General features: G+C 40.6%; 1 protein-coding gene across 1 annotated transcript; it reads right to left on the minus strand.

Moving 5' to 3' along the window:
- Positions 1-11895: 11895 nt before the first annotated feature.
- On the minus strand, positions 11896-12677 carry LOC112562492 (arylsulfatase B-like). Its single transcript, XM_025235772.1, has 2 exons — positions 12579-12677; positions 11896-12169 (listed from the first exon to the last, which is right to left on the minus strand). Exons 1-2 carry the CDS (start codon positions 12671-12673, stop codon positions 11896-11898), a joined length of 369 nt encoding a protein of 122 aa, XP_025091557.1. The 5' UTR covers positions 12674-12677.

A 12677-nucleotide genomic window follows, 5' to 3' on the forward strand; every position in this document is an offset into this window, starting at 1 on the left:
GCCATCCGTTTCTTCATTTTCTTACCATTGTTATCGAAATGTGTTCCTTGAATTGTGTCTACAAAAAAATATTATAAATAAAATTAAAAAATTATTATTATAGTAAGCAAATCTCATGAATGAAGTGGGAAAGTCAGACATAGTGCGAGGGATCGTAAGGACGACACGAAGGAAAGCTGGGACATTCACAATTAAGGAATATTTAAGATGTCACGTGTAATCGCATTCTTCTATTTTTCACACAGAAATAGTTGGACCGACAACTTCGTCCACGTCGATTGCTATATTGAAGCACATGGTAGGACACTGGAATATTTGTCTTTCCCACAGTGGTTCTCCATTTCGTGCATCTTTTCATCAGTGCACGTCTCCAAATCCAAGATGCCAGGATCTCGGGGCGACTTATGCTAATGAAAAGGCTAATGAATCCCAGGTGCAGTATTACTTGCAGATTTTCTCCGTGTTGATCATATACTCATATACGCATATACGCATATACGCGCCAATGGAGTCATCACTCTTAATCGCCTGGTTCTACCAATCCTTGTTATCTGAAGCGTTAAATGGTTAATAAGTTTTTCTTCTTTATTTCTTCTCATAGTGTCTCTTTTGCTTTGTTTAATTAAGTTAATGTTTATTTTTTGTGATATTAAACGTAAATTTGATCTTATTTGATTTGATTTTCACGTGTCCTGTACTTTGGATCAACATTTAATAAATATTCACACTTTCTATCCATAAATCTTATTATTTTCACATAATACCACATTTCAGTATTTCAAATGTGGCATTGTTTATTACTTGGCAACTACAAACAGCAATTTACCTCCTTCAAACACACACACACACACACACAGAATAAACAAATAGGTAGAAGAATTACCACTAGGGTTATCGACCTCTCGCTGGTCGAACTATTCTTTCGGTATTTTAGACTTGTGCACTCGCACGTTCCATACACCCCAGAAAACTACTAGATGAGCATATGTCACCAGCATCCTTCTACCAATGATCAACTAGTCAGCGCAACACCACATGAGACCATTGTTTAGTCTTTGCCAAGCCTCTGTCTAGCCCTCGTGCTCAATCGCCATGACGGACCCTCTGCCATAGACGTTGACACGTTGACATGTCTAGGATGGCCACTGTCTATGCTTGGCTTGCTCTGGCCACTCAAGGCCCTCTGCCCTTTAGAATGCTTGCCTGAATGGCTGCACACAAAGCCCTTTGAAGAAAATGTGCTGCATAGCTGCTGCTATCATCATCACACACACAACACAGAATGCATGAGGAAGAGATCAAAGGGAACAAACTGTATAATCTCATTCACTCAATTTGAATGAGTAGCGTCCCTTGGTCGAGCATCAGTTTACCGAAAATGTGTCGTTTATCGGTATCAATCTATTTTACAAGTTAAAATTATGCAAATTGTGTTGTAAATTGGCTCTCTTTTCGAAAGAAACACTAGATTTGCGAGGAATTTCGTCAAACCAATAAACCACACACTATATTTTTACTTTCTTTTCTCTGATGATATTTTAAGAATATCACAAACACTGAGTTTAAATTAATGTTGTCAGATTTTTATTGGCTTTTCTATTATAATGACCTAAGAATTTTACAAATATTTATGGTAAATGATTGATGTGGGATTGTTACGATTAATTTTCTCTGAGATTTTCTGAAAATATTACAGACTCGAGACAAGATGTGGTGTAAGTATATCATGTACGCCCCAAACTTTCATCTGATAAATGTGCAAATAGGTCATTACACTGAGAAACAGAAAAAAACATTATATCAAGGAGCGTAGAAACAGCTTGAGATAAGAGATTTTGAGTTATCAGCCAAAAATCTTATTCATGAGTTTTCTTTTATTAACAGATAACATACCTACCTATGTGAAATGGGCAATAAAAAGAATCGTTGAATTAGAAAAGCAATTCAAGCTGGCTCTTAAATGAGAGAAACTCATGTACTTGGGTTTGTCAAATCACAAATTCATATTTTCGTGTTGCAAGGCCATCGCTTACTTACAGTCGCGGCCAAAACACAGTTTCAGACTGACTTATGAAGGCCGCCATGTTAACTGGCTCTTTTTCATAATGAAGGCGGCGTCATTGGACCTCCACTTAAAAAAAAAAAATGTTGACCATTGCTGGAATAGTGTCCTCAGCTTTAGGGAGGACCCATTTGAAAAGTGTCGAGCAGTTTTCGCGGAACACAGAAAACATGGAAGCTGCGGAAAGGCAGAGCTGACGAGAAATGTCGACAAACTTGTCTTTGTTGCTTCCTAGCTTTGAAAAAGCAGGATGCATGCGGATCAGTGACTTGGTTAGTGCGTGAGAATCTGTTTGAATTTTACTGCTAGTAGAACCCGAAATTCATGCAGAAGGAAGTTAAATTATTATTTTTTTTTTTTTGTAATCGCATTTTTTCTATTTTTCACACACAGAAATAGTTGGACCGAAAACATGTCCACGTCGATTGCTATATTGAAGCACATGGTAGGACACTGTAATATTTGTCTTTCCCACGCTGGTCTCAATTTCGTGCATCTTTTCATCAGTGCACGTCCTCCAAATCCAGCTTACCAGGATCTCGGGGCGACTTATGCTAATGAAAATGATAATGAATCCCAGATGCAGTATTACACGCAGATTTTCTCCGTGTTGACCGTGCAGCAAAATCTATTTCCTGTCGATAAAATGTTTGTCGCACATTCATCATCTGTGGATGGCAAAAGTGTACACCAAGTACATGACGCATATACTCATATACCCATATACGCATATACGCGCCAATGTAGTCATCACTCCTAATCGCCTGATTCTACCAATCCTTGTTAACTGAAGCGTTAATTGGTTAATAATTTTTTCTTCTTTATTTCTTCTCATAGTGTCTCTCTTTCTTTGTTTGAGTTAATGTTTATTTTTTGTGACATTAAACATGTAAATTTGATTTTATTTAATTTTCACGTGTCCTGTACTTTGGATCAACATTTAATAAATATTCACACTTTCTATCCATAAATCTTATGATTTTCACACAATACCACATTTCAGTATTTCAAATGTGGAATTGTTTATTACTTGCCAATTAGAAACAGCAATTTACCTCCTTTAAAAAACACACACACACAGAATAGACAAAAAGGTAGAAGAATTACCACTAGGGTTATCGACACTCACGACCTAACCTCACCTCTCACAGGTCGAACTATTCTTTCGGCCTTTTAGACTTGTGCACTCGCACGTTCCATACACCCCAGAAAACTGCTAGATGAACATATGTCACCAGCATCCTTCTACCAATGATTAACTAGTCAGCGCAACACCACATGAGACCATTGTTTAGTCTTTGCCAAGCCTCTGTCTAGCCCTCGTGCTCAATCGCCATGACGGACCCTCTGCCATAGACGTTGACACGTTGACATGTCTAGGATGGCCACTGTCTATGCTTGGCTTGCTCTGGCCACTCAAGGCCCTCTGCCCTTTAGAATGCTTGCCTGAATGGCTGCACACAAAGCCCTTTGAAGAAAATGTGCTGCATAGCTGCTGCTATCATCATCACACACACAACACAGAATGCATGAGGAAGAGATCAAAGGGAACAAACTGTATAATCTCATTCACTCAATTTGAATGAGTAGCGTCCCTTGGTCGAGCATCAGTTTACCGAAAATGTGTCGTTTATCGGTATCAATCTATTTTACAAGTTAAAATTATGCAAATTGTGTTGTAAATTGGCTCTCTTTTCGAAAGAAACACTAGATTTGCGAGGAATTTCGTCAAACCAATAAACCACACACTATATTTTTACTTCTTTTCTCTGATGATATTTTAAGAATATCACAAACACTGAGTTTAAATTAATGTTGTCAGATTTTTATTGGCTTTTCTATTATAATGACCTAAGAATTTTACAAATATTTATGGTAAATGATTGATGTGGGATTGTTACGATTAATTTTCTCTGAGATTTTCTGAAAATATTACAGACTCGAGACAAGATGTGGTGTAAGTATATCATGTACTCCCCAAACTTTCATCTGATAAATGTGCAAATAGGTCATTACACTGAGAAACAGAAAAAAACATTATATCAAGGAGCGTGGAAACAGCTTGAGATAAGAGATTTTGAGTTATCAGCCGAAAATCTTATTCATGAGTTTTCTTTTATTAACAGATAACATACCTACCTATGTGAAATGGGCAATAAAAAGAATCGTTGAAGGGAAAAGCAATTCAAGCTGGCTCTTAAATGAGAGAAATTCATGTACTTGGGTTTGTCAAATCACAAATTCACATTTTCGTGTTGCAAGGCCATCGCTTACTTACAGTCGCGGCCAAAACACAGTTTCAGACTGACTTATGAAGGCCGCCATGTTAACTGGCTCTTTTTCATAATGAAGGCGGCGTCATTGGACCTCCACTTAAAAAAAATGTTGACCATTGCTGGAATAGTGTTCTCAGCTTTAGGGAGGACCCATTTGAAAAGTGTCGAGCAGTTTTCGCCAAACACAGAAAACATGGAAGCTGCGGAAAGGCACAGCTGACTAGAAATGTCGACAAACTTGTCCACAGAGCTTAGATACATGTCTTTGTTGCTTCCTAGCTTTGAAAAAGGAGGATGCATGCGGATCAGTGACTTGGTTAGTGAGGGAGAATCTGTTTGAATTTTACTGCTAGTAGAACCCGAAATTCATGCATAAGGAAGTTAAATTATTATTTATTTTTTTTGTAATCGCATTTTTTCTATTTTTCACACACAGAAATAGTTGGACCGAAAACATGTCCACGTCGATTGCTATATTGAAGCACATGGTAGGACACTGTAATATTTTTCTTTCCCACGCTGGTCTCCATTTCGTGCATCTTTTCATCAGTGCACGTCCTCCAAATCCAAGAAGCCAGGATCTCGGGGCGACTTATGCTAATGAAAATGATAATGAATCCCAGGTGCAGTATTACATGCAGATTTTCTCCGTGTTGACCGGGCAGCAAAATCGATTTCCTGTCGATAAAATGTTTGCCGCAGATTCATCATCTGTGGATGGCAAAAGTGTACACCAAGTACATGACGCATATACTTATATACGCATATACTCATATACTTATATACGCGCCAATGTAGTCATCACTCCTAATCGCCTGATTCTACCAATCCTTGTTAACTGAAGCGTTAAATGGTTAATAATTTTTTCTTCTTTATTTTTTTCTCATAGTGTCTCTCTTTCTTTGTTCTTGTCAATGTTTATTTTTTGTGACATTAAACATGTAAATTTGATTTTATTTAATTTTCACGTGCCCTGTACTTTGGATCAACATTTAATAAATATTCACACTTTCTATCCATAAATCTTATGATTTTCACACAATACCACATTTCAGTATTTCAAATGTGCATTGTTTATTACTTGGCAACTACAAACAACAATTTACCTCCTTCAAACACACACACACAGAATGAACAAATAGGTAGAAGAATTACCACTAGCGTTATCGACACTCATGACCTCATCTCACCTCTCACAGGTCGAACCATTCTTTCGGCCTTTTAGACTTGTGCACTCGCACGTTCCATACAACCCAGAAAACTGCTAGATGAACATATGTCACCAGCATCCTTCTACCAATGATCAACTAGTCAGCGCCACACCCCATGTGAGCATTGTTTAGTCTTTGCCAAGCCTCTGTCTAGCCCTCGTGCTCAATCGCCATGAAGGGACCCTCTGCATATAGAGTGATACGTTGACATGTCTAGATGGCCACTGTCTAATGCTTGGCTTTGCTCTGGCCACTCAAGGCCCTTTGCCCTTTATAATGTTTACCTGAAAGGCTGCACACAAAGCCCTTTGAAGAAAATGTGTTGCATAGGTGCTGCTATTTTCATCATCACACACATAACACAGAATGTATGAGGAAGAGACTAAAGGGAGCAAACTGTATAATCTCATTCATTCAATTTGAATGAGTAGCGTCCCTTAGTCAAGCATCAGTTTACCGAAAATGTGTCGTTTATTGGTATCAATCTATTTTACAAGTTAAAATTATGCAAATTGTGTTGTATATTGGTTCTCTTGCCGAGAGTAAGGTTTGCGAGGAATTGCGTCAAACCAATAAACCACACTTGGTTGATTAGAGCTCAGGTTCTGGTCTGATTACTGGCATTTAAAGTTCGATCTTTCTCAAGCACAATCTCTATAGACACTATAAACCTCTGTCTCACCGCCACCGAGTGTAAACGTCATTGGAGTCGCTCAAAGATACAGTAGAGTGCGCATGCGCAGAACTTAACTTCGGTAGTCTGACAACTTAGTGACAAGTCGTGGAGATTTCTTGCTGTGTGGTTGGGAGTTGGTCTGTGTGGTCATTTAGATCGGGTACAGTCTACCGTCCATTGATATGAATCTCTGCCAGATATCAGGCTTTATTCATTCATTCTTTTTTCCATATTACCACTCTTGCTAGTTCTCTCTCATTCTACGGCATCAATGTATCTCTGTCTCCATGCTCCAGTCGAAGTTTCCACGGGAGATGGTGGTTATCACATTGTACAGTGGAAAGCTTGTCACCGACAAATGCAGGCTGCCAGAGCCCAACACTCCATCAGGAAATTGCAGCAGCTCCGAGGAGAAAGCAACTGGCCAAGGCGCTAGCAACTCGCAGTCAGAACATCCTTGCGAGACACGAGAGCAGACACCTCACTCTGAGGTGGTGTCAGAAATGAGAGATGAGAATAATTCATCCAACTGATAAGGCTTGTAAACTTATTCATTTTTCATGAATTGCTGAGACTTTCGATCTTTTCTGAAGACTAAATAGTCAAAGAATTTAGAGACATAATATTTAAAATAAAAATAGACCGAAAATCTGCCTCATGAAAAATCAGAGAATTTTATTTTTTTAAAAAAGACTAAAATTTCAAAGAAAAAATGTATGACAAATCTGTCTGGTGAGAGTTTAAAGAAACAATAATAAGTGAAACTTTTTTGAAATTAATAGAATCAAAAGAAATAATACAACAACCTGCAATTAAAAGATGATGATGATGATGATGATGATGATGATGATGATGATGATGATGATAAACACCTTTATAGCACTTTTCCAATGATTTACTCAGAGCGCTTGACAGAAGTGATATACAGACAGATAGAATCACTAACAACCTTGCATCCATATTCGCATGTAACAGATACGGTCACTTCTACAACGTACATACACACACCCATATACAAAGTAAATTATAGCCATATATTATATATATAGTTATTCTGACAATTACAACAATGTATTTTAAATTACAAAATAAAAGTTATGGATGTAAAGTAATGCAGTAAACAACAGCGGGATAAGCTGTCGGACAGCTCGCTGCATCACCGGAGCGAGAAGCAGGGAGGAATCTTGAATCCGGGTTCCTGCTAGCTAAGTATCAAAAACTTATTTACTGCTAAGTTATCAGTGACAGGTGAGTAAGGACAGGGAAGTCAGGGGACAACCAAGCGTTCATCAACAAGGGAGGTCATCCCTCGACTTCCGAGCGCCAAAACGAGTGATGTCCCTTAGCATCACGTTAGCCCTCCACGATAAACGCTTTTCATGCTCTTCAAATTTAAGTTTCAGCTGCCTCCATGTTGACTACGTCTAAGTAATATATCCTTATAATTATGACAAGTTGGTGATTATATCTGAAGAGAGGTTGGAAGGTTAAAAAAAAGGTGAGTGTAGCTCCATAACTTTTCAGTCGATATAAGGTAGAAGTCAAAGATACTAAATAATTTTTCCAGATCTAAAAGACTGTTTGAATCACCTCTACACTAAACACTAATACAGAACGCTTTCATGCAAGGAAACTCTTAATGAAACAAATAAACGAAGGAACAAACAGTAGGATCGAAATCAAATGGTTTATTCCGATTTAAAATCTCAGCACAGTTGTACCACGACTGATAAAATCGAAACTTCTGGAGACTACATCATCCAGGTCCATTTGACACCATCCTGGTCCTTCGTAACCAAACGTCTCGTTGTACTGGACGAAGGCGTTGGTTGCCTGTCACGGATCAGTCCGTGCCTCCTTTGTTTTTCGGCAATCCCGCCTGAGTTTGGTGAAAGGAAGTAGAGGGCGGAGCGGGGTGACGTAGCCAGCCCTGTGTGTGTGTGTGTTGCCCCTCTGCCATGGACAGGCAACTGCGTAATTAGTTGACGGATGTAGAGGTCGTGAAACCCCACGTGAGTTTCGTGACCTCACGTGCGGCAGGGATGAATGTCAGAAAAAAGCATGCATGTGTGAAGTGAAATGTTCACCGAATCCGGTAGGGTTTGAGAAAAGTATGTGGTCGTAGCATTCCGCACCGAGTTGTCACTAAGACAGACGAATGTAATTTGAAATAAGAGACTGCGGAATCAGTATAATTCCTTGCCTAGAACAAGGTATGTAAAGTGATGTTTTAATATCTTTGTCTACCTCCATGTGACTGTATAATATGTGGTTGTTGAGATATTAATTAGCCCCATATGAATATTTACAGAAAATAAGCGTTTCAGGAATTACTGGCGAGGAGGAAGTGCCGGAAGAGGAATTATCGAGTAAAAAGAGATTCCGAAAGCAGCCGCCAAGACGGGTGATACCAGTACATGTGTGAGTACCAACCAAAGAATTGGTGCTTGGAGTTCCCTGCCAAGGAACGGAGCTTATGTAGAGGGACGAGTAAGGAGGACCCGCCGAAACGGATCTCTAACGACTGGAGGGCCTGGGAGCCTGGTATCGTCTACTAGCAAGTGTGTTTTTTTTTCATGGAGATACGTCCAGCATTGTGTTGAGGGTAGTTGTTCGCAGAGAAAACATTCTAACGCTGAGGATCGAGAGAGAGTATCCCTACATTCAAGTGGCAGATGACAGGACTGGAAAGAGTAAGCCTACTCGAGGAGAAGTAAGTGAGGACGTTTACCAAGGAAAAAATAGTTGTGTATTCGTCCAGTGACGTCTGCCACCTTCTCAGGACAGTAAGTTGAACTATTTTGTTAACAGAAGGAGAGACTTGCGTCTACTTAAAGGAACTTTCGAGAGATTGAAAGTTACTCTTCGCGTGTATGAAAGTGAAAGACTGTGACATTTTTCGAACAGTGAGTGGAACTTTTTTGTTTGTTTTGTTTTGGATGAACAGTTTCCATATTAGGGGATATTCCGGGCTCATAGTCTTGTGTACGTAATAGTGAGTTGAATTTAGAGGTTATTAAAATTAGCAGGGCCTGTGTAAAGCAGAGTTAGTGTGTCTTTGTGAAAGAATGCGCGAAATGCACCACTGGATGTGTGATAGCGTCAAGCCGTAGATGACATACAGCGAACACTGCCCAGTTCAGTGCTCCACGAAGCCAGGGAACAGAGACTTTTTATATTTGCAAAGCAGTTTCTTCATCTCGTCCACTTTTAACGGGTAGATGTCTTGGAGATCGTAGATTTCCTGGGGGTCTTCTTCGATATTGAAGAGCAGATTATTTTGTCTCTAAAGCTGGGAGGTAAGCTTCCCTAAGCTGTTACCCGCACAGTCTTTTTTCCTCCATTCATACACACCATCACACACACATACATGCAAATATCGATAGCTCCTGCATTCCTGACAAGAAGAGGCTAATCAATATATGCATATATATGTATAACCAATAGACTAACAGACATACATGCATATATAAACAATGGACGACTCGATATATGTGTATATCTAAACAATAAGTTGATTGATATACATATATAGACACAATAGTTACGCTTCCTACGCGTATAATCTTTTCATGTCTCAAAAACATCCCAAACTTCTAAAACACTCAAAAACGTGAAAGGAAAGGAATACCTGGAGAAAACCCAAACCACATGGGTTCAACTTAACATAATTATATGGCAGCCGATCATTCAGCTTGTGCAGACTTGAATTTTGTTCACAACTTCTACAACTTTAGAGAAAGTGTGATCCTTCACCAGCCACTAAAGTTGCGGCTCTTTAATGTGTCAATGCATCCATTTCATGTCGAATGTCATTTTTTTAAATTTTCTGTGTGAAGGATGAGATGCATGAGGGAAGGATGAATTGCATCGCTTGAGCGAAGAGCGAGATATGGACATTGTGATATGGTGACGTTATTCATACATCCAAAAAACAAATAAACAGGAGAATTAAAATCATTTATTGCTTCTTGATATCTCAAATCTTTCGGATATCAACTGGTAACCGAAACGTCTGCAGAATTGTGTCCATCTGCATCTTTTAATATTTAGGGTTGGGGAAATATTGCACACGTCCGGTCCCTGGTAAGCCAAAGTCGCGCGTTGTACCCACTTGACGTAGGGACTGGGTCCCTTTAAGATTTCCGGGTAGGGGAACAGAGACTTTTTATATTTGCGAAGCAATTTCTTCATCTCGTCCACTTTTTAAAACGGGGTAGATGTCTTTGAGGTTGTAGATCTCCTGGGGTCTTCTTCGATGTTGAACGAGCAGAATGCTATAATTGGAAAAAAACATCGTAACAATCTGTTAATGTGTTAATGGCAGAACGGATATGATAATCAGCCATCTTAGCTTACCTGCAGTGTTTACAAATAACCCAAAAAAAAACATTTGGAACTGCAATGTTACTAGAAACCAAGCGCTGCATACCGTGTCACCCCATATAAACAAGATCAGTCATTCCAAGGTGGTTGATTAAATGAGTTTTGTCATTCAGTCCAGATACAAACGCTTACTTGGAAATGTTGCTCCTCTGGATGTCTTTGCCGAAAGTTGATGTCGCCCCCACGTCAGGTTTCCGGAGTAAATCTGGTTTTTTTAGTTTCGGTATCATGGAGGCAGGGGATACCAGCCATTGTATTTCCTTCCAGAACACCTTCGCAATATTTATATTCGAATTTTCGAATGCAGTAGCGGTGGTGGTGTGTCATCCATGTGTAGACAAACTCTGTCCGTTTGCCGGTATGGCGTTGTTGGTGAGAATCTGATTCCACAAGTCTTGACCATCGAGCCGCCTGTGGTGGGGCGGGTCAAGCCGCGGCGCCCTCAAGGTCGGGAGCCAGTCCACGGCGTGGATCATGCCCTTGTAGATGTGGTGTGTGTACCATCAGTTTGCCGCTGTGTCAGCACAGTGAACGACCTCATGCCTCCTTCCCAAAACGTGGATTTCTGCCCTCGAAGTGGCCAGTTAGACCCGCCTCCATCCAGAGGTCCCCCGTTGTCAGCAAATGTCAGCATGATGGTGTTGTTGTATATTCCCTGTAAAACAATTCAGAGAAGAAAGATATTGAACAAGGAAGAATATTTGGTAGCTGATATGTTACACTTATGGCTCTGGTTCTGTTTGTTTGTGGCCTATGGGTGTTGGCGGCTTGCGCTTCGATGTTGGGATAGGCTGGTTTTCCTATCCCTGTGAAGAGGATACCATGTAGAGACAGAATATGTCAGCTTGAAAAGAGATCTGAATCAACGATTGCTAGGACTTAGACGGTTTGGTGTCAAAAGTTAGAAAAAGATGTTATACTAAAGAGTGGCGTGTCAAAGACTGGATCCTTTAGCCACTGAACCGCCCTGTGAGGAAAAGAAGGTGATGAAAATGGTTAATACCTCTGAGATGAGAACATCTCGCAGATCTCCGATAGCCTGGTCGCCGAGCTTTACACCATCCCACAGCGCGTGAATCTTGTTGCCGCCGCTCGAGGTATTTTGATTGTGCGGGCACACCGCTTTTGTTCCACCACGTCCTGCTTGGCCTCGCACGGGCAGTGCGCACGCTCTGCATGGCGTAGTACATGAACATGGACCGACTCTTGTTGCGGTGACGATGGCGCTGTGGACGTACTGGGCTTAAGGTCAGCGGCGTACGTGCCGCTGGTCGTAGTTACAATTCAGTCTGGTTGCGGGAAGTCGTTAGGAAAAGGACTCTGCCCCGAGTGGTTGAAGAAGCCCAGGGCGTTAGTGTAGAAGCCGAAGTCGTAGTCGAACCCTCGCCACAAGGGAGTTAGGGTCTTGTTGCAGTGGCCAAGGTGCCACTTGCCCACCTTGTAGGTGTCGTAGCCGTTCTCTTTCATGTACTCGGGAAAGAGTTTCAAGGTGGTGTTCAGCCACACCAGGTTAGCTCCTTTGATATCGTTGATCTGCATGCCGTATGTGTAGGGGTATCTGGAACAGCGAGGAGCAGTTTACATGTCGTCTGTCAGAAGGACTTTTTTTTCCACCAAGATGTGGGACGCATAAGCATTCCGTGTATTGCAACAGAAATTTTATCTTCATTTGAAAAATTAAGTATATCGATATTAATCTAACGTTCGAGATTAAAAGCACATCAATGGAGGGGAAATTCCCTTTCGTTAGGGTGCAATCTATAGTATGTTATTATATATAACCCGCATTGCTATTGGCAAGTCTCCGAAGTCATTAGAGAAAGAAAGATGCTCCCTACCAGACCCCACAGACAAATTTTTCTATAACTATCTGTACCGTTCATTGAAACAATAAGGAATATTTACACGTCCTTAGTGAAAATTGAACACTTTTCATCTTCCCTAACGGACAGTAAAGGAAGGTTTACCTGGCCGTGAGTAAGGCGGAGCGGGTAGGAGCGCACACCTGCAGAACGTAGGACTGATTGAAGGTGACGCCTCCTCTTGGCCTAAGAAGCTGCATTGTA

The sequence above is a fragment of the Pomacea canaliculata genome, linkage group LG4, assembly GCF_003073045.1.
Source record: "Pomacea canaliculata isolate SZHN2017 linkage group LG4, ASM307304v1, whole genome shotgun sequence".
Lineage (NCBI taxonomy): Eukaryota > Metazoa > Mollusca > Gastropoda > Architaenioglossa > Ampullariidae > Pomacea > Pomacea canaliculata.

Coding starts and splice junctions, on each gene's coding strand:
- LOC112562492 (XM_025235772.1), bottom strand. CDS start 12,673: ATGCAGCTTCTTAGGCCAAGAGGAGGCGTCACCTTCAATCAGTCCTAC. Junction 12,170..12,578: donor TCCGCCTTACTCACGGCCAG/GTAAACCTTCCT, acceptor TCGCTGTTCCAG/ATACCCCTACACATACGGCA.